Source organism: Rhinoraja longicauda, chromosome 6 (genome assembly GCF_053455715.1).
Source record: "Rhinoraja longicauda isolate Sanriku21f chromosome 6, sRhiLon1.1, whole genome shotgun sequence".
Classification (NCBI taxonomy): Eukaryota; Metazoa; Chordata; class Chondrichthyes; order Rajiformes; family Arhynchobatidae; genus Rhinoraja; species Rhinoraja longicauda.
Window position 1 is genome coordinate 19,044,587 of NC_135958.1, and position 22,027 is coordinate 19,066,613.

The window sequence follows — 22,027 nt, forward strand, 5'->3', positions numbered from 1 at the left end:
CTCCCTTCCCCCCTCCACTCCCCCTCCCCTCCCCCCCCTCCCTCCCCCTCCCCCCCTCCCTCCCCCTCCCCTCCTCCCTCCACACCTCCCTCCTCCCTCCCTCCCTCCCTCCCCCTTCCCTCCCTCCCCTCCCGGTTACAATGGAAACCCTACGAGGACGGGCCCAACGGGGAAAGAGGGGTACTGGGAAAAGGGGAGGTCCCCTTCCCTCACCCTTCCCCCCTCCCCTCCCCCCTCCCTCCCCCTCCCCCTCTCCCTCCCCCTCCCCCCTTCACCCCTCCCCTCCCCCCTCCCCTCCTCCCTCCACACCTCCCTCCTCCCTCCCTCCCCCTTCCCTCCCTCCCCTCCTCCCGGTTACAATGGATACCCTACGAGGACGGGCCCAACGGGGAAAAAGGGGTACTGGGAAAAGGGGTGGTCCCCCTCCCTCCTTCCCCCCTCCCCTCCCTCCCTCACCCCTTCCCCCCTACCCCCCTCCCTTCCCTCCCTCCCCTCCCCCCTCCCTCCCTCCCCCCTCCCCTCTACCCCCCTCCCTCCCCTCTCCCTCCCCCCTCCCCCCTTCCCCCCTCCCCTCTTCCCCCCTCCCCTCCCTCCCTCCCTCCCCCTCCCCTCCACACCTCCCTCCTCCCTCCCTCCCCCTTCCCTCCCCCCACTCCCCTCCCGGTTACAATGGAAACCCTACGAGGACGGGCCCAACGGGCACACTTGTGCTAGTATGATAATAAAACTGGGGTACTGATTGTAGATGATCAGTCATGATCACAGTGAATGGCGGTGCTGGCTCGAAGGGCTGAATGGCCTACTCCTGCACCTATTGTCTATTGTCTAAAACACTCTTGACTCAAGGGAGGGCCCGTATTTTATTCTATTTTTTAAATTCCCCCTTACTTCCAGGTAATGATCCCGACAACCCAACACAATACATGTATTAAAAATACAACTCTGTGAAAAGATAATGTATTGATATAATTTTTCTAGTCTTCAATACGTCATTTTTCCATCCTATGTAACACCCTAACCCTAGTTTGTCTTAGCGATAGTTTTATCTTCATCATATGCAAGTAATTCCATCAACTAAAAGTTTTAATTGTGATTTAACACCAGTTAGTCAAAATATTTACCTTTATTGTCCTTTTTAACATATTAAAGTTATTTTAACTATATACATTAACACCCTCAATAGTAGGACATCACCAGTAGAAAACATCACAAACCGATTAACCTTTTCATTACTATCACTATCTGAGATAATTGTACAAAATTACATCGCATTTTATTGATAATACGAATGTATACTGATGTCAAGTACATGAAGACTTTCCATCATATCATTTCAGCATCAAACATTTCTCAGCAAAAAATAGAATGAGAAGAGTTAAGTAAAAGGATTTTCTATCATCCCATTTGCAACAAAACAATACGGCTGAAAGACCTTAACTAGTCAAGCAAAATATGTGAAAACCAAGGGATGATTAAAATATCAGGTCAAGACCCTACATCAGGATTGGGAATGTAGAGGGAAGATAGAAAGTATATAGAAGTGAGTGGGAGGGGTGAGACAGAGGGTGGTAGGTGATAGGTGAAAATAGATAAAGTGGGGAGAAAGGAGAAACAAGGAACTGCAGATGCTGGTTTACAAAAAAAACACAAAGTGCTGGAGAAACTCCGTGGGTCAGGCAACATCCCTGGAGAACATGGATAGGTGATGTTTTTTGTCGGGAGTCTTCAGTGATGGGTGGGGTAGGGGATATTTGGCAGATGGAAATTGGTGGGGGAAGGGTTGGGGAGGGATGCAGGTAGGTGATAGGTGGAACGAAATAAGAGATTTACCAACCTCGGTATCACATTCCTTCCTCCCCATCTCAAGAATGTTGAGCAACCATAGCAGTACAAAGTCATCTGATGCTGAGGTAAAGTTGTGTCGTGTGGTTTCAGAACTTGATGGTCCTGGAGAGTAAGGTACTCAGGTTTGTGTACTTTTTCCTGATGGTAGCAGCGAGAAGAGCTTTTATCTCAACTTTTGTACTCAATACCCTTCCCAATAAAGGTAAATGTGGCAAAGGCTTTCTTTATCACACTGCCCACTTGATTCGCCACTTTCAGGGAATCACGCACTGGCACTCCAGAACCCCATGTCCTGCAATGTGTTTGGGACAGGGAGGCACAGTGGCGCAGCTAGGGTTGCCAACTATCTCACTCCCAAATAAGGGACAAGATGACATCACCGCCCCACGCCCAGCCAGCGGCCCCGTACTCCTGCTCCACCAAAGGCGGCCGTCCGGGCCGGGTGGCGGGTTGCTTTGCAACCTCCGTTAGGCGATGCCCGGGCCTCCGGACCTACACTGTCTGGAGGTAGACACAAAACCCTGGAGTAACTCAGCAGGTCAGGCAACATCCTGGGAGAGAAGGAATTGATGAGGTTACAGCATCTGCAGTTTTTTTACCTGCTAGTGTCCGGGCCTACAGCGGCCCCCGGACCTAATACGGGACAAAGGGTGGTCCCGTACGGGACAAAGCAAATTGGCTCAAAATACGGGCTGTCCCGGCTAATACGGGACAGTTGGCAACCATAGGCGCAGCGGTAGAGACCCAAGTTCAATCCTGAGCTGTCCAGGTGCTGTCTGTAAGGAGTTTGTCCTTTTCTCCTGTGACCACGTGGGTTTTCCCCGGGTGTTCCAGTTTTCTTCCCAAACTCCAAAGACGTTCAGGTTTGTAGGTTTTTATTCACAAAATACTGGAGTAACTCAGCAGGTCAGGCAACATCTCGGGAGAGTAGGAATGGGTGACGTTTCGGGTCGAGACCCTTCTTCATGCTTTTATTGTTGGACTGTGGGTGACTGAATTTCGTCCAATTTGGATGACAAATAAAGCTATCTTGAATCTCTTGAATCTTCAGTCTGAAGAAGGGTCTCGACCATCAGTCTGAAGAAGGGTCTCGACCCAAAACGTCACCCATTCCTTCTCCCCCGAGATGCTGCCTGACCTGCTGAGTTATTCCAGCATTTTGTGAATAAATACCTTCGATTGGTACCAGCATCTGCAGTTATTTTCTTATACTACAGGTTTGTAGGTTAATTGGCTTCGGTAAAGATAGTAAATTGTCCCTATTAAGTACAGGGATCGCCGGCCGGCGCGGACTCGGTGGCCCGAAGGGCCTGTTTCTGCGCTGTAACTTTAAACTGAACAAACCGCGGATAGACACAAAATGCTGGAGTAACTCAGCGGGACAGGCAGCATCTCGGGTTCAGGCAGCCGCAGGTCAGCCCGGCTGGGGTCCTCGCCCCCGTACCGGAAACGGTTGCCCGGTGACGGAGAATATGGCGGGTAGCTCCACGTCGCCAGCGGGACGCAGCTCCAGCCTCTCCATGGAGCTGTTGGAGGGACTGACAGAGATCGCGGAGCTGCAGGAAGCCTACACCAAGCTGTGCAGCGAGGAGGTAGAAGGGGGGACGGGAGAGCCGGAGTAGAGGGGCTGGGGGTGGGGGGATCGGGGGGGCGAGAGTGTCGGGGGTAGGGGGCGACGAGAGAGCCAGGGTTAGAGGGAGAGGGGACAGGAGAGTCGAGGGCGGGTTGTGGGGGGGACCGACACCGCCATGACAGATGTCCGACGCCGCCTTTTAATCGGCGTTAGTGTTGACGGGAGCAGCCCTTTAAGAGTTTCCAAGTGTGTGTGTGTCGGTCGTACACTGTACACTCTCTGGTGAACCTGGCGATCTGCGAACCTTCTATGAATAGCACGAAAACATATATAACGCGCATACCTATAGCCAGACTGTAACATCGCAGGCTGTTGGAACGTCTAAAAAATACGAAGACCGCCGTTTTAAATGTTGGAAATGCGGCATTCAATGTACTCACAGGGAGCTAGAACAAATGATCAATGATGAAAAGACTGCTGGAGGATCTCAGCGGGAGCGTCTACGGAGGGAAATGGATGGAGACATTTCGGTGTTCTTGAGACTGATTAAGGTCCCAACACGAAAGGTCAACTGTCCATTTCCCTCCCCCCTGAACCGCTGATTTCCTCCTGCATTTTGTTGGGGGGGGGGGGGGTGGGGGCGATGAGTAGTAACTAGTCGACTCTTCAAGTACTGTGTAGGAAGGAACGACAGATGCTGGTTTGCACTGAAGATATGCACAGAATGCTAGAGCAACTCAGCAGGTCAGGCAGCATCTCTGGAGAAAAGGAATAGGAAATGTTTAGGGTTGAGACCCTTCTTCAGACTGAGAGTCACGGGAGAGGGAAACCAGAGGTATGAAAAGGTACAAAGAACAAATGTATGAAAAGAACATATCAAAGCCAGCACTGATGATCAAGGAAAGGTAGAGCTCACAATGGTCCATTGTTGGCTTATAAAAGGTGATAACGAGGGGATGGGAACAGGATGACAGTGAAAATAGGTGGTCGACTAGGGTGGGAGGAAGGGAATAAAGGTTTCAAAGGTCTTTTATTGTCATGTGTACCAATTAAGGTACAGTGATATGTGAATTACTATACAGCCATATGAAAAAAAAGCAACAAAACACACAACTATATAAAAGTTAACATAAACATCCACCACAGCAGATTGACCACATTCCTCACTGTGATGGAAGACAAAAAAGTCCAATCTCCTTCCTCTTTATTCTCCCGCGGTGGGGGCAGTCAAATCATCCGTCGGGGCGATCAAAACTCCCTCGTCGGGGCGGTCGAAGCTCCTGCAGCTTGGAGTTCCCAAAGTCGGTCTCTAACCAGAGACCGCGGGCTCCGCGAATGTTAAAGTCGCAAGCACCCACAGAGTCGAGGGAGGAGGTATAGAGACAGGTGTTGCATCTCCTGCAGTTGCAGGGGAAAGTACCTGGGGAAGGGGTGGTTTGGGTGAGAAGAGATGAGTGATGAAGGAGGGTTCACTTAACTGTTGAATCTTGTCCAAAAAATGTTTGACCTAAAAGATCCTTATTCGAAAGATTGTTGAAAGATGATTTGAATTTATTTCATGCAGATGGAATATCATGAGTCTATTTTCAGAGGTAAAAAAACAAAGAAATCTACACATAATATCAACAGATAGGGATACATGTTCCATCCTCTCCCTAATCTGAGAAAATAAAATTAATTTTAACAGCTCTTCTGTACCTTAATTGAAATTATAACATGCCATAAACTTGGGATCAAACATTGGTCACCCCTGGTTTGTATGGCTCAAGTCCTGTTGGCTGAGAACATGTTTACACATTGTAGAGATGCTTTGTTCAGGCTAAGTAAAGCCAAATATCTATTTATATGAAGCACTGGAATCCATAGAGAAAAAAAACTGTGATTGTGGGGAAAATGTGCTTTTAGGCATCTACACCAGCAAGGAGGGTGGTGAAATTCTGTGCTGTTGGAAAGGTTACTTTTCCTGAATAGCTTTTGTATGGTTTTATTTTTGTTTGTGTGCAAGACAGGTTTATACAAATACTATGTTTAATGTAGGAGACTTTATAATTTTATGCATCTGTATGATATGTTTTATGCAGTTTCACTGTTTGGTAATCGGCTAATTGATTTACTTTCATGTGTTCTTAATGCAGAAAGAGGTTGAGGCAGAACTTGAGGCTCTTTTTGGACAGCAGAGCAACCTGGAGGGTAAAATGGTAGCTCTGCACCGGATGGGGTAAGTATTAATTTTGAGAAGAATTAAATAAAAGCTGATGTACAATGGGTTACAGTCAAAAGCCAAGAGAACATTTATTTTGAATTGACTTCTCAGTTTCATTAATTATATCCAGACCATTGTGTTCGTCAAATTGCTCTAAATAGCATGTTTTTCAGTCTAGTTTGAATCTGTTTAGTGTACTGGTGCGAATATACTCCAGGAAAATATAATGCAATTAAACCTGTGGAGGGAAATTGACAGATTGTGTTTTGGGTCAGAACACTTTTACAGACTCGTGGAGTAAAGGGGAAATGGGTGATAGCTATCGGTCCTGACCCAAAACCTAGTCTGTCCATTTCCCTCCACAGCTGCTGCGTTCCTCCATTAGTTTTTTACTCAAGATTCTAGAGTTCGCATTCATTCACAACTTTCACACTATTGCTGTCATTTAAGTCTGCAATTAAATCTATTTGATTTAAAGAGCAATTTATAATTTTAAGGGCAAATTTAACCTGTCTCAAGTTTCACTTCTACCTCTACACAATATTGATATGTTTAACTGCAAAAGTGCTTGATCATTGATACTTGCCAGGACTTTATTCTGGACATGTGGCTGCACATGTCAAGGGGGGGGTTAGCAGTTAGTAGTATATCATACACGCATGTTGGGCTGTTCTTTAAAACCAATTTTATAGAAAGTGCAATTACGTATTTAGCTACATAACAAATTTTGTTTAGTCTATAAGTTACAGTGGAGTTCATATCCAAATGGTGCAAATGTTGCTGTGTGCATGTGTTTGAATTGTAAATTAGTTTGACTGACACCAATGTTAAAAACACCTGGCACACCTCAGACAATAGGCAATAGGTGCAGGAGTAGGCCATTCGGCCCTTCGAGCCAGCACCACCATTCAATGTGATCATGGCTGATCATTCTCAATCCCCGTTCCTGCCTTCTCCCCATACCCCCTGACTCCGCTATCCTTAAGAGCTCTATCTAGCTCTCTCTTGAATGCATTCAGAGAATTGGCCTCCACTGCCTTCTGAGGCAGAGCATTCCACAGATTTATAGCTCTCTGACTGAAAAAGTTTTTCCTCATCTCTGTTCTAAATGGCCTACCCCTTATTCTTAAACTGTGGTCCCTGGTTCTGGACTCCCCCAACATTGGGAACATGTTTCCTGCCTCTAACGTGTCCAACCCCTTAATAATCTTTTATGTTTCAATAAGATAAGAGCCCCTCTCATCCTTCTAAATTCCAGTGCATACAAGCCTCGTCGCCCAGTCTTTCAACATATGACGTGCATTTAATGTTACTTTCTCATGGTCCCTTATTGCTCTTTTTCCTAGTCCAAATTTGCAGCTGATTGAGGGTGATGCTAAACAACTTGCAGGGATGATTACGTTTACGTGCAACCTGGCTGAAAACGTAAGCGGCAAAGTTCGGCAGCTTGACCTGGCTAAGGTACAGCCTACTTTTTAACTCCTGTACAACTGTTAGATAGAGTATTATTCCATAAATTGGAAATGGTTAGTGTCAACATTTGGGAAGTTTTTGTTTCATCTGGCAATCCTAACTTCTGAAATAATCAAATCCATGTTAATTGCACCACATCGGCCAGTGAATGCAATAGAAGTTCTGATTACTGAACCATTAATGTTTGTCACACCTGGCCCCGTCATTCAGTTTTATATCCTCTGTTGAAAGTATTCGCTCAGAGCAGGGGACTATGTCATGAACATTTAATACAGATGTACCTTTGTTCATTAATCATTCCACACCTATCATAGTCATACTGACTGGAAAAAGGCCCTTTGGCCCAACTCGTCCATGCCAACCAAGTTGTCCCATCTAAACTAGTCCCTATTGCCTGCATTTGGTCAATTTCTCTTATTCCTCTTCTATCCGTGTACCAGTCCAAATGTCTTCTAAATGTTGCTACTCTACCTACCTCAAATACTTCCTCTGTTTGTTCCATAAACCCACCATCCTCTATTTAAAAAAAGATGCCCTTCAGGTTTTTATTAAATCTTTCTTCTCACACCTTAATCCTATTCCCTCTGGTTCTTGAATCCCCTACCCTGGGGAAGAACGATTCTGTGCTATCACCCCATCTATTCCCCATGATTTTTACACCTCTGTAAGATCCCCCTTCAGCCTGCAGCACTCCAACGAATAAAGTCCTAGCCGGCCCATTCTCCCTATATCTCAGGCCCTCAATTCCGAGCAACATCCTCAAACCTTCTCTGCAGTCTTTCCAGCTTAATGGCCTCTTTCCTATCACAGGGTGGCCAAAACTGAACTTAATACTCCAAGTGCGACCTCACCAACATCTTGTACAACTAATATAACGTCCCAACCTCTATGCTGGATTTGCTGACTGACGATGGCCAGCACGCTATAAGCCAACTTCACCACCTTGGAACCTGCATACCTTATCTTGCTGTCACCCACCTTGCTGAAGCTTTATGAGCCAAAGCTTCAGCATTTATTCTCAAAATAAGCCTCTGCACACAGCCTCTCCCAATGTGCCATTCTGCTAGTGCCTGCCTTCCTTTCATACATCACTAGGAGCAGTCACTTCAGGACTACAAACCACAAACTGTCTTGGTTACTCTAGGGACTTCGGACTTTTGTTTGACTTAATATATTTTTTTAAATTGGTCTTTCTTTTGTTTATTGTGTTATTTATGAGTACTGTATTTACAGACCTATTATGCTGTTGCAAGTAAATATTTCATTATTCTGTTATTGGTACATATGACAATTAAACATTTTTGACATGGAAATCTTGGATATACCTAACAAATTCTGCTCCGTCTAATCCTTTTGCACTGAGTAAGTCCCAGTCAATTTTGGGGAAGTTAAAGTCACCTACAATAGCCCAATGGCTCTTGAATCATTTTGTAATCCCTCTATATATCTGATCCTCATCTCCTAATGGCTATTATTATAAAATAATCCCATTAGAGTAATTGGTCCTTTCATATTTTTTAGCACAACCCATAATGCCCCTGCAGACATATTCTCCAGTATGTCCTCACTGAGTACTGCCGTGATATTCTCCCTGATTAGAAAAGCATCTTCTCCACCTCTTTAACCCCCCCAACCCTTTCTACCACGTCTGAAATATCAAAACCCAGTCGTGTCACTCTAGCAACCACGTTTCCGTAATGGTAACAACATCATAATTCCAAGCATTGATCCAGGCTCCAAGTTCATCAGCTTTATCCACAATACTCATTGCATTGAACCTTTCCCTGCTTGTCCTTCATTTGAGACTTACTTGTCGTAACCTCCACTTTCTCATCAGCCATTCAATTTGCAGAATTGCTACTCTGGTTCCCACCTCCCCTGCCATTCTAGTTAAAACCCTCCCGAGTAGCACTAGCAAACTACCCTGCATGGATGTTGGTGCCCCTCCAGTTCAGGTGCAATCTGTCCTCCTTACACAGGTCCTCAGAAGAGATCCCAGTGATCCAAAACTCTGAATATGTGTCCCCCTACATCATCTCCTCAGTCATGCATTCATTTGTCCTTTCCTCCTACCCTCACTAGCATGTTATACCTGTAGCAATCCAGAGATCACCACCCTCGAGGTCCTGCATTTTAACCTTTTCCTAACTCTTTAAATTCACTCCTCATCCGTTTTCCGACCTATGTTACATGTGCTGCCATGAACAACTATTTCTAGCTGTTCACCCTCCCCCTTGAGAATGTTCTGCAGTGGCTCTGGGACCCTGTCTGCTGCCACAGAAACCCCCAGCTACTGAACCTGTTATCACCATCGCTCTACCTGACTCCACTTTATCCCGCCATGCCCCAGAGCTAGGCACAATGCCACAGACGTGACAACTGCTGCTGCTCTCCCCTGAACGGTCATCCCTCTCAACAGTATCCAAAAGGGAATAGCTGTTTTGCAGTGGAATGGCCATAGGGTATTCCTGAACTCTGCCGACCCTCTTTCTTGGTGATCATTCATCTGTCTGCACCTTGGATGTGAGCCCCTCACCCTCACTTACTGCCCTCTCGGATGGCCCTGAGGTTGTTGAGGTGCAGCTCCATTTCCCTGTTGTTCTGTTTCTGTTGTTTCAAGTTGAAAAGTAAATTTTGTGCACCAGGACCCATCTTGGCTCGTGCTTCCAATGAACATTTGGAAATTGAATCCAATGATTTAAAAAATGATAATAGCGAAGATCTCCGTGTTACGGCTTCTCGGGTAACGGACGTTTGCAAATCTCTACCTAGAAATTTGAGATATAGAATAAAATTGGGTCATGGAATTTGTGTGAGGGGGAAAAAAACATACTTTTTTTTTCAACCTGTGTTTTTACCACATGCACTGATAAAGTGACTTTGCATTATGGAAAATAACATAGGGACTGTTCTCTGGGCATGCAACCTTCCCATCCATGCCATAACGCGGGGGTCACCGATCCAGTATTGTACTGGAATTCCATTTATCAGTCCCTATGAAGTCAGTGATTCTCATGTAATAGATAAAATAAGCACCACATGAACTTCTGCTCTTCATGTATGAGCACCAATGGAAGTATTGTTAAAGTGATTTTTCCTGAATAAGCGTCACAACCAACACTGTAGGTTGATCAGAGTTGAAAGCCCTGACTCCTGTCTTTCAGTGACTTTGCTTGCCTGGGACTTGCAGTAAATTATGCACTTTAGTGGCTTCTTCATCCTCCTGCCCTCCCTGACTCTCATCCACTTGAGATCCATGTAATTGGATCCATTTGCAGACTTTCTGATCTACAAAATCCAGTGGACCCATACCTCACCAAGTCATGCACACAAGCAGTTTAAAAAATATAAGAGGACTGAGTCTGGATCTGAATTGAACAGAGCCCAAATGCCTTGGCTTCATCACAAGCTCTAAATGAAATGTTGCTTTGGTCGAGGCCTTAAGCATGAGCTTGACCATCTTCTGTGTGGGTCAATGCAGTGTTCTACAATTCACAACTGAATAGAGTCTGAGGATAAAATAATATGACAGAAAAAGATTAAGGAAAATTTATTGTAGTAATCATACTCTTAAATGTGTCTTATAGAATCGGATTTACCAGGCTATTCAACGTGCAGATGATATCTTGGATCTTAAATTCTGCACTGATGGAGTACAGACAGCCCTGCGCAATGAAGACTATGAGCAGGCAGCTGCACATATCCATCGCTACCTGTCACTTGACAAATCTGTAATTGAACTCAGCCGGCAGGGGAAGGAGGGTAAGGATTTTAAAATGCTAACTTGCTTAAATCTTTAATCATGTAATTGCAAAAGAATGAATGGTTGCCATTGGAACCTAGGTTCAATTCTTGCACCATTTTCCACTTCATTAATGGTAGATTCCTATATTTTCCAGTATTTTTGTGATTTCAGGCTATCTGGCTGGTACTTTGCTGTTTTTCTCCCTTATTAGATAGTGGGGCTACTTTCACTGTTTCCTATTCTGTGTGAATGATTTTAGAATGGGATTTTGGAAGGTGACAAATAGAGCATGCGTCCTATATCTCCATATCCACCCCTTACTAAATCTCGGGATACAGGCCATCAGATCCTGGACATTTATTGGTCTTCAGTGTCATTTATGTTTCAGGTTTTTTTAAATAATGTTAATTTTTTTAGCACTTCATTCACTCCAGTATTGTTTTTTTTAACCATTTTTAAGAAGGTTTCTTTGCATCTTCTCTGAAAGCACAAAAAGTTTTATGGAAATTTGTTATACATTTTATTTTTCCCAGTAAAACTTACCTGTCTCAATCTGCAAGAGTCTTCACATAATTTTTTTTGTCAACCTATTTTTTAAAATATACTTACAGAGACTCTTAATAGTCTGTTTTTATGCTTCTGGCTAACTTAATTTTACATCCAGCTTTCCCTTTACCTCCCAGTTCTCTTTCACTAAATTCTGAAAATGTTCCAATTTTCAACTAGCTGCTCTTTGGCAACACTGTCAGATTTTATCTTTATCTAATACTGTCTAACATCTTGTTAGCTGTAGATTTTTGTGGTATAGCTGGTCCAATTTTCCTTTTTAGTTTGTGCCATGAAACATTAGATGTAGCTGGGTATTAATTATGTACATGTAAACCATTGTTTGTTTACTATCATACCTGTTAGTGTGGTTTCCCAATCTGCTCAAGACTAAATAGGTTGCAGACGATACAATACGATACGATAAAACTTTATTAATCTCCAGAGGGAAATTGGTCTGCCAACAATCACAACACACAACAAGGTTCACGAAAACTTGAAATTAAAATTAAAAGTGAGAAAAAAAAAGAAAAAACCAAGCGACTGTTGGCTGGCTGCCGTGTGCACAGAACCTTCACCGGAATGAACAAACAGACGAATACAGGCTTATCCCCTAGGCAGAGGATTCTAAAACTAGAGTGCGCCCCCTCTCCCCCACACCCGGTCCCCCTTTGTTCTCCCACCGTCCCACACGATGATCCCCCCACGCCGGGTCCTCCATTGTTCTTCACTGCGGGTCCTCCATTGTTCTTCACGACGGTCCCCCTACACCGAGTCCCCATTGTCTTCCCCTACCTCCCCTCACGCTAATCGACCGCTGACCGTGGATCGATCGTGAGGCCCCACCGCCGCCTACGTCGAGGCTCACTCTGCCACCGAGACTGCCGCCACCAAGGCTCTATATCATTTGGAGTTAGGAGAATGAGTGGTGATCTTATTCAAGCATGCAAGATCCTAAGGGGTTTGTAATGGGTCTTGTTGAGATGGTTTCGCTTGTGGAAGTAACTCAAACAAATTCCAAGATAAGGTGTCTTTTAAAACTGAGGTACCAAGAAATCTCTTGTAATGGTAGATGGTAAATCTCTGGATTTCTCTTCCCTCAGAGTTGTGGAAGATGGGTCATTATGAGTATTTAAAGCGACGGTAGATACATTTTGATAAATTTGAGTGATTGTCAGCTATGGCATGGATCAGCCATGATCATGATTCAAGGTGGGCAGACTTGAAGGACCTACCCCTTTCTTGTATTAAACACACCATGAATATGCCCTCTATACCATTACAGTTAATTTGCTATTGGGCATTAATTACATCTATTGGATTGGGGTCCTGCTTTTTTGAGAGTGCGGAGCAAGGATTGTGATGAAGGAGTCTGCAAGTTCTGTTGAGCACTACATCTATACATTGGAATAATAGGCAGAACATTGATAAATGAATATAATAGGCGCGTTGTCAACAGCAGCACATTTAGTTAAACTGGTTCAGTCTGAAGAAGGGTCTTGACCCGAAACGTTGCCCATTCCTTCACTCCTGAGATGCTGCTTGACCTGCTGAGTTACTCCAGCATTTTGTGAATAAATACCTTCGATTTGTACCAGCATCTGCAGTTATTTTCTTACACTTTAGTTAAACTGAGCACAGCTGGCAGGACAGGGAATGAATAAATGTGTATCGGTGATCTGTCGTGTATGTGCAACTAATTGCAGCTACATTTCCCAACAGCTAATGTAATTGATGCAAACCTTAACCTTTTGCAAGAGGCAGAGCAGCGGCTAAGAGTAATTGTTGCTGAGAAGTTTGATGTGGCCATCAAGGAAGGTGACCTGCCACAGGTTGAACGTTTCTTCAAGATCTTTCCATTGCTGGGATTACACGAGGAAGGGCTGAGCAAGTTTTCCGAGTACCTTTGTAAACAGGTAAAGACACAAGAAAGACAAAAAGATGGTCTTTTTCTTCAGACAACTCGGCTACTTCCCGTTTCTTGGAGACAACCTCCTACTACTGTGCCCAAACCACCCCATCCCCGGGCACTTTCCCCTCCAACCACAGGAGATGCAACACCTGTTCCTTTACCTCCCCCCTCAATTCCATCCAAGGACCCAAACAGTCTTTCCAGGTGAGACTACTGTGCCAATGTTTCTCCGACTCGGGCATGGAGTCTTGTTTTCTGAATCTTCATCTGTTGAAAGGCTAGACTTGTCTTGTTATCCAACACTAAAGTATTACCACGCTGTTGGAGGTCCCAACTTTTTGATGACAAAATGACTTTAAATTAAGGTCCCAAATGTTCTTTCAAATGGACATAAAAGTCAACACGGCACTTTTCAAAAAACATCAGCAGGCTTAAACCAAATTATTATTTCTCCCTTGAGTGCCATCAATAGAAAACAAGATTATCTGGCCATTTATTTCATTGCTGCATGATCGAACTATGGCCAAATGCCTCCTGGTTTTCCACACAAGTGGTCACATTTCAGAAAGTACTTCATTGGCTGTAATAAGCTTGGGGCATTCAAACATAATGAAAGATGTTGCATACAGAAGAGTTCTATAAAAAAGTTGAGTTTTTAATTCGATAAGGGAGGAAATGTACATTATAGTTGCTTTTGATGTTGAACTTGCAATATCCTTGAGTGAATTAGATTTGGCTAGCTCTTTGTATTACTTCGATCTTTTTTATTATTGAAGATTGCACAAAAAGCTGATGAAAATCTTCAGTTGGCATTGGGCACCGAGATGAGTGATCGTAGGGCAGCAGTCACCTTTGCTGATACCCTCACGTTGCTTTTTGAAGGTAAGAATATTTTGTTAAACTAATTAAAGAGTTGCAATCAATAGACAATAGGTGCAGGAGTAGGCCATTCAGCCCCTCGAGCCAGCACCGCCATTCAATGCGATCATGGCTGATCACTCTCAATCAGTACCCCGTTCCTGCCTTCTCCCCATACCCCCTCACTCCGCTATCCTTAAGAGCTCTATCCGGCTCTCTCTTGAAAGCATCCAACGAACTGGCCTCCACTGCCTTCTGAGGCAGAGAATTCCACACCTTCACCACTCTCTGACTGAAAAAGTTCTTCCTCATCTCCGTTCTAAATGGCCTACCCCTTATTCTTAAACTGTGGCCCCTTGTTCTGGACTCCCCCAACATTGGGAACATGTTTCCTGCCTCTAATGTGTCCAATCCCCTAATTATCTTATATGTTTCAATAAGATCCCCCCTCATCCTTCTAAATTCCAGTGTATACAAGCCTAATTGCTCCAGCCTTTCAACATACGACAGTCCCGCCATTCCGGGAATTAACCTAGTGAACCTACGCTGCACGCCCTCAATAGCAAGAATATCCTTCCTCAAATTTGGAGACCAAAACTGCACACAGTACTCCAGGTGCGTTCTCACCAGGGCCCGGTACAACTGTAGAAGGACCTCTTTGCTCCTATACTCAACTCCTCTTGTTATGAAGGCCAACATTCCATTGGCTTTCTTCACTGCCTGCTGTACCTGCATGCTTCCTTTCAGTGACTGATGCACTAGGACACCCAGATCTCGTTGAACTTCCCCTCTTCCTAACTTGAATCAAATTCACAATTCAAGCATTCCAACCCCTAGGTAACTGAAGGGTTAGAATAGTGGTGGTAACTAGGTACTTTAATCTTGTATTTGAACGGTCTACTCTATCACATGGAATTGCGGTTCATGCCCCCTCGCCCTGCAGAAGTACCAGCAAGCTGTCCTAGATTGAGTTTGTCTTTCTAATGCCTTTTCGTGACTGCTCTACTCAAAGGCTGAGCCAACCTCTAGTCCCATTAGTGGTGTCTTGCTGCGATTGCGTGGCTTGTTAAGTTGTTAATTGTCAACTGTATTGGCATGGGACTCGAGCCATGTTCTGTTCAGTTCAGTTTAGTTTATTGTCACTTGTACCGAGGTACAGTGAAAAGCTTTTGTTGCAAAACCAGTCAGCAGAAAGACAATACATGATTACAATCGATCCATTTACAGTGTATAGATACATGATAAGGGAATAACGTTTAGTGCAAGGTAAAGCCAGCAAAGTCTGATCAAGGATAGTCCGTGGGTCATCAAAGAGGTCGATAGTTGATCAGCCATGTATAGGCCATTCCAGACAAGAATAGCACAAGGTGAATTTTTGATCACTACCCTCATGGTCATTTACTGAAAGAGGGTCTTGGCGAAAAAAGGAATCAGTTTAGAGGATGTTGTTCCCATGACCTCAGGAAGCAGGGTAGAGTACAAGCGGAAGCGAAGTAGAAATGGTTGAGGGCTTCAAGTTCCTTGGTGTTAATATTACCAATGATTTGTCGTGGATCAATCGCATCGATGTGACAGCCAAAAAGGCACACCAACACCTCTACTTCCTGAGGAGACTGAGGAAATGTCTCTAGTGACTTTTACAAACCTCTGCAGATGCACCATAGACAAGTTCATTCACCATATTGTCGGGTTATATCACAGCTTGGTATGGGAACAGCTCTGCCCAAAACTACAAGACATTGCAGAGAGTTGTGGATGTAGCTGAGCCCATCGCACAGCTCAGGCTTCCCACCATTGGCTCCATTCACACTTCACGCCGCCTTGGAATAGCATCCAACATAATCAAAGACTTGTCCCTCCACAGTCATTCCCTCTCCTCCTCCCTACTCCCATCCAGCAGAAGGTACGGAAGTTGAAAGTGTGCAGCACCAGACGTGGGAATAGTTTCTTCCCTTTTGTTATTAGCTTCTGAGCGGTCCCTCCATAAGCTAGGGTAATGTCCAATTTACTTCTACCCCATTGGACATTGGACGTGGAACTGATGCACTACAATGCTGAGAAGCACATTCTGCATTCTGTACCTTCCCATTTGCTTTATCTTTTGTACACGTTTGATGATTGTATTTATGTATCGTATTATCTGGTCCGTTTGGATAGCATGCAAAACAAAGCTTTTCCCTGTACCTCTGTACACGTGACAATAATAAGCCAAAATCTAAACTATTTAGCATATGCATTCTGATCACTCCGTTACCTGGAAGGGTTGTAGGATATTTAGTGAAGAGAATGAGACAGGTGGTTGAGGTTAAGCAGAGAGATTTGCTTTACATCTAGATCTGCAAGAGTGATCCTGAACTTTGAAGGGTGTTTTTTTTATGATGCAGATGATGTGTATGGTTGTGTTGGTCTTTCTCACAGGAATCGCTCGAATAGTGGAGACTCATCAGCCTATTGTTGAGACTTATTATGGACCTGGGCGGCTTTACACACTTATTAAGTATCTGCAGGTAGAGTGTGATCAACAGGCTGAAAAGGTGGTGGACAAGTTCATTCAGCAGAGGGATTATCACAGAAAGGCAAGACCAAATCTCTTTCATTTTTTAAAATTAAAAAATAAAAATATACTAAAAATGTTTACTTCTTTCAAATTTGTAGGTTTCCTTTTGCTTTGCTGCTGGCACAATACAAAATTAATCAGTGAATTACACACTGATGTAGAACTGACCAAAGTTGTTCAGCCTGTGGAGACTAATTAGCTATCCATTTGGTCTTACTGTTTTCTTAGAATCTGGAACATTTTTTCTCCTTCAAAATTTTATCTAGTTCTCTTTTGAATGTCATTACTGAATTTGCCTGCATCACCATTTGGATCACAACAATTAATTGTTTTTTTAAAATGCTCTTCTTCGCAAAGCATTAGCAGATCACTCAGTAGTAAATGGCACAGTAGAACAAAACACAGTAATTTCAGTCTGAAGAAGGGTCCTGACACGAAATGACACCTATCCATGTCCTCATAGAATAGCATTAGTTGGATTGCTGCCTGAACCGCTTTTTATTGGAAAATTAGCATCTGCATTTCCTTGTGTCTTCGTCTTGCTTTCTTTCATAATGCTCTTGAACCTCTTTGACGAATCATTTGAACATTGGCCATAATATCTTCATTGGTAGTGTTAAATGTTTGATGTTCATGTAAAGCATCTTGGGAAGTTTTGTTCTATTAAAGGCACTATATGAAAATGGTGTTGATATATTGAAGTCTTGGGTAGTGGGAGTAACAACCATTTCCTCTGCCCCAGCCTTCCCAGTGATTCAAAGGCATTGTTTGCATTCCAATAATTATCCAAGTTCTCATTGTTCATAAGGATCATCACTTCTGATTAATTAATAATCATCCTTGCTGACAACTGTCCAGGACAGGACAGAAGTTGTCTATAATTCAGCCCCTCAAAATGGATCACCAACAGTGGCAGGTTAGGCTTGCATAGAAGCATAAAATAACTAACTAAAATGGAAATGCTGGAAGAATCAGCCATTCAAGCAGCATCTGAGGAAGGAGAAACCAGTTAATGTTTCAGATCAGGGACCTTCCTTAAATGTGGGGGAAGAATGATGGGATGTAAGTTTTGGGTAGCTTGAAGGCTAAAAGCTGGTTATAGGCAGAAGAGCTCATATAATCTTTGGTATTAATCTTATGGCTCCAGGACCCTAGGGTTAACTTTGTCACCTTCCTACCAACCATGGGATCATCTGTGATTCCCTTTCTGTTTTGGTTTCTAAACACACAATGCCAGCAAAATCATGAGGGGATTATGGAAGGGTATGCAATTTATCATGCCATGCCTCATGATATAAGGCTGGATATCTTAACTGGTGGCTCATAATTTATTTTGCGTGTGTCCTTCATTTTATTTTCTAACACACTCACAGTGAATGGTAAGGTCCTGAGGAGTGTTTTATAGCAGAGGGATCTAGGCGTACAAGCACAAGTACATGGTTTCTTGAAAGTGGAATCACGGGTAGATAGGATGGTCAAGAAGGCTTTTGGTACATTGGCCTTCATCAGTCAGGGTATTGAGTATACAAGTTGGGACGTTATATTACAGTTGTACAAGACGTTGACGAGGCCACACTTGAAGTGCTGTGTTCAGTTTTGGTCGCCCTGCTGTAGGAAGGAAAGTGTTCAGAAAAGATTAGGCTGGAAAGTGTTCAGAAAAGATTTATGACAATGTTGCCAGGATTTGAGGGGCTGAGCTGCAGGGAGAGGTTGGGCAGCCTAGGACATCATTCCTTGGAGCGCTGGACATTGAGGAGCGATCTTATAGAGATGTATAAAATCATGAGGGGAATAGATGGGGCAAATGCACAGAGTCATTTACCCAGGTTAAGGGAATCAGAAACGAGAGATTGTAGGTTTAAGCTGAGAGGGACAAGATTTATTACAAACTTGAAGGACAACTTTTTCACTCAGAGGGTGGTGGATATATGGAACGAGCTACCAGAGGAGGTAGTTGAGGCAGATACTATAGCAGCAATTAAAATACACTTGGACATGTACATGGACAGGAAAGGTTTAGTTTCTCTATGATTATGTGACTAAATGATAATCACCCTTATCGGTCCCTTGATTGATTCCCCTCCGTTATCTTGCCTATATGTGCAATTTTCCAGTTTGAATTTGGACACACAGACTCAGATTATTTAACATTATGGAGCTCTGCCATCAAATTCAGTTGTATCCACTCAAAGCACAGTGCAGTTGTTTACGTCAATACAGAGGGAGTTGCAAACCTGTATTAAAATGACATGGTGTTACACACCAGTCTATACAGGGGAGGGCAGACAGTCATCGGACTCAGTAAAATGTCTCTTGAGAGGTGTGTGTCTCTTGAGACGTGCGCATGAATGCAGCCTGATTTTATTTCCAACACATTCTATTTTTGTAACGGCACCTACTCTCCAATTAACAGAAACTGGAGACATTACCTTTCACGTATTCAAGTCAAGTGTTTATTGTCATATGTCCCGAAACAGAACAGTGAAATTCTTACTTGTAACAGCACAACAGATGTGTAAAGATTGTACTCTGTAGACACCATAATAAACACCAAAAAAGTGCAGTGTATAAAAAAAACAAATAAACAATAATAGTGCAAAGACAAAAAACACTGCCCCAAACTCTACGTAGTTCAGAGTTTAGTTGGAGGTTGTAATGTTTAATAGGCTGATGGCTGTTGGGAAGAAGCTGTTCCTGAACCTGGAAGTTACAGTTTTCAGGCTCCCATATCTTCTTCCTGGTGGCATACTGAAATGATAACGTGGCCAGGGTGGTGTGGGTCTTTGATGAGGCTGGCTGCCTTTTTGAGGCAGTGACTCTTGTAGATCCCTTCGATGGTGAGACAGTTTAGTTTAGAGATACAACGCGGAAACAGGCCCTTCGGCCCACCGGGTCCGCACAGACCAGCGATTCCTGCATATTAACACTATCCTACACACACGAGGGACAATTTTTACATTTACCAAGCCAATTAACCTACATACCTGTACATCTTTGGAGTGTGGGAGAAAACCGAAGATCTCGGAGAAAACCCACGCGGTACGGGGAGAACGTACAAACTCCGTACAGACAGCACCCGTAGTCGGGATCGAACCCGGGTCTCCAGTGCTGCAAGCGCTGTAAGGCAGCAACTCTACCTCTGCGCCACCATGCCGCAGATCTATGCAATGATTTGCAGTCAAGAGCGAAGTCTAGTTCTGTATATACTATTTGAAGTTAACTTTGTACCACTGCACTTGTGCTTTAAATAAGACAAACACTGACCATTCATTTTGTGGTTTTGTAGTTCCAACGTGTGCAAAACAGTATGATGAGAAGCTTAACAATGGACAAAATAGAACCCAGGTATGAATGTTTTCTGAATAACGTTGAGCTTTATTTAGAAGAATCATAGTAAAGATATGAATGTATGAATATTGAAAGTATGAATACTTCAATATTTGAAATATTCTTGATATTTGTAATCTTTGAAAAATATGTCAATATTCATTTTAATCGAATCCATTTGTAATTGTATGGATTTCAGTCTTGACGGTGAAGCCTTTGACAATTTTAAGCATCTTGTTCAAATGTCATGTCAGTAACATTCATACAAACGAGGCTTACTGCACAGAAACGAGCAATACATCCCAACAGGAACCATCTCCTCCTTACCCAGTCCAATGTACCTCATTGACATTTTTTCTTCCTTGTGTACTTATTGACTTTTAAAATTAAATATCTGTGAGTCACCTCAACCACGTGGTCTTAATCGCCACGTTTTCTTGATCACACCTGCTTCTCCTGTCTAACCGGCCAACTAAAATATTTAATTCCTGTACTAATCTAATAAATCTCTTCTACACTTTCCATAAGGTAAACATAACTCCGTGTGGCCTAACCAGTGTTTTAGAGTAACTTCTTTGCTTTTGTACACTAATCTACTGTTAATAAAGCCAAGTTTTCTGCATGCTTGTTGAAACACGATTGTCTTGCTTCCTTCAAAAAATATGTATTGAGATATTTCCTATGTCCCCTTGATGGTAACACTTAGCTCAACAATGACTCTTTTCATTCTTCATACAAAATAAACTGGTCAATTCTGTCTCATTTTATTTGCCATGTTCCCCACTAGTTCTACCTGCTCCTAAAGTCTGTTTAAATTCTAATTATTTGCTACAATATGTATCTGCAGATTTTCAACTTGCTCTTTCTGTATCTAGACCCGTATAGTTAAGATAAATCAAAAAGGCCTGGGATAACTCCACTGAATATTTGAAAAGTAAAAGATTGCTGGAAATCTGAAGTAAAATCAGAAAATGCTGGGAATGTTCAGCAGGCCTGACAGCATCTCTGGAGAGAGAGTGTCAATATTTCAGGTCAATGGTCTTTACGTTAGAAATCAAACATGCCTCGACCTTTAACATTAACTGTCCCCCCCTCCCTACACACAGAGTGTCTCCAACATTCTTGGTTTCTGCTTCCTGAAAAACAAATATAATTGTCATGATTTTGATGATTTAATGTATAACTTAATTATGATTTCTGAAATAATTTCTTTAAAGAGTGAATGAGAACAAAAAAGCGATTGCTTCCTGATCATTTTCATATGGAGAGAAGGAAAAAGGAAGACATAAAGTGAGGAATTCAGAACATTATGAGAGGCATAGATGGTGTGGATAGTTTTTGTCAGGGTGAAAATGTCAAATACTAGAACGCTGAGCTTTCATGTGCGGCTGATAGTTTAGAAGAGGGGTGCAAGGTACGTTTTTATTTTACACACATAGTAGGTGCCTGGAACTCATTACCAGAGGAGGGATGGTGGAAGTAGTTTGCCTGCTTCGAGAATATAACCTGGGAGCATATGGATATTATAACTGTATATAATATTTGAAGGATTGGATAATTCTGCATCAGCTGTATATAGACAAATACATTTTATAGCTGTCAGAATTTATTTTTGATTTGTCTTAGGGAGCTGGACACTATTTTGGCAGAGGTTACATTGATGAATGCTCGAGCTGAACTGTACCTGCGCTTCGTCAAAAGAAGGATCACTGCTGATTTTGAGGTGTGCGATGCAGTGGCCTCGGAGGAAGTCAAGCAAGGTACAGACATCTCTTGACTGTAAAAAGTGGAATTTCTCTGCTTATGTGAGAATAGTTTGAAAGGAGTTTTTCCTTTAGTATTCTTTTCCTTCCGATCTATTCTCCTCTGCATGTATACCTTCAAGAAGTAAGGTTAGTGGGTGATTTGATCTTGATTTGAGCAAGACACATTCTTTTACTTTTATGAAGGTACTAACCAAACAGACAAAGAAACAGAATTGGCTACAC

General features: G+C 43.1%; 2 protein-coding genes across 2 annotated transcripts in view; one reads left to right on the forward strand and one right to left on the reverse strand.

The window, feature by feature from the left end:
- sf3b3 (splicing factor 3b, subunit 3) overlaps positions 1-2,032 on the reverse strand; it is a 104,583-nt gene extending 102,551 nt beyond the window's left edge. The window contains exon 1 of the mRNA XM_078400617.1: positions 1,835-2,032. The gene's annotated coding sequence lies outside the window, so the exon portion shown is untranslated. The remainder of the gene's footprint in view (positions 1-1,834) is intronic.
- A 1,232-nt stretch (positions 2,033-3,264) lies between these two features.
- Positions 3,265-22,027, forward strand: part of cog4 (component of oligomeric golgi complex 4) — a 35,458-nt gene continuing 16,695 nt past the window's right edge. Inside the window, exons 1-9 of the mRNA XM_078400620.1 lie at positions 3,265-3,437; positions 5,554-5,636; positions 6,968-7,082; positions 10,682-10,856; positions 13,108-13,301; positions 14,074-14,179; positions 16,574-16,731; positions 19,999-20,057; positions 21,666-21,799. Coding sequence (XP_078256746.1) covers positions 3,318-3,437; positions 5,554-5,636; positions 6,968-7,082; positions 10,682-10,856; positions 13,108-13,301; positions 14,074-14,179; positions 16,574-16,731; positions 19,999-20,057; positions 21,666-21,799 — 1,144 coding nt within the window. The 5' untranslated portion in view covers positions 3,265-3,317. The remainder of the gene's footprint in view (positions 3,438-5,553; positions 5,637-6,967; positions 7,083-10,681; positions 10,857-13,107; positions 13,302-14,073; positions 14,180-16,573; positions 16,732-19,998; positions 20,058-21,665; positions 21,800-22,027) is intronic.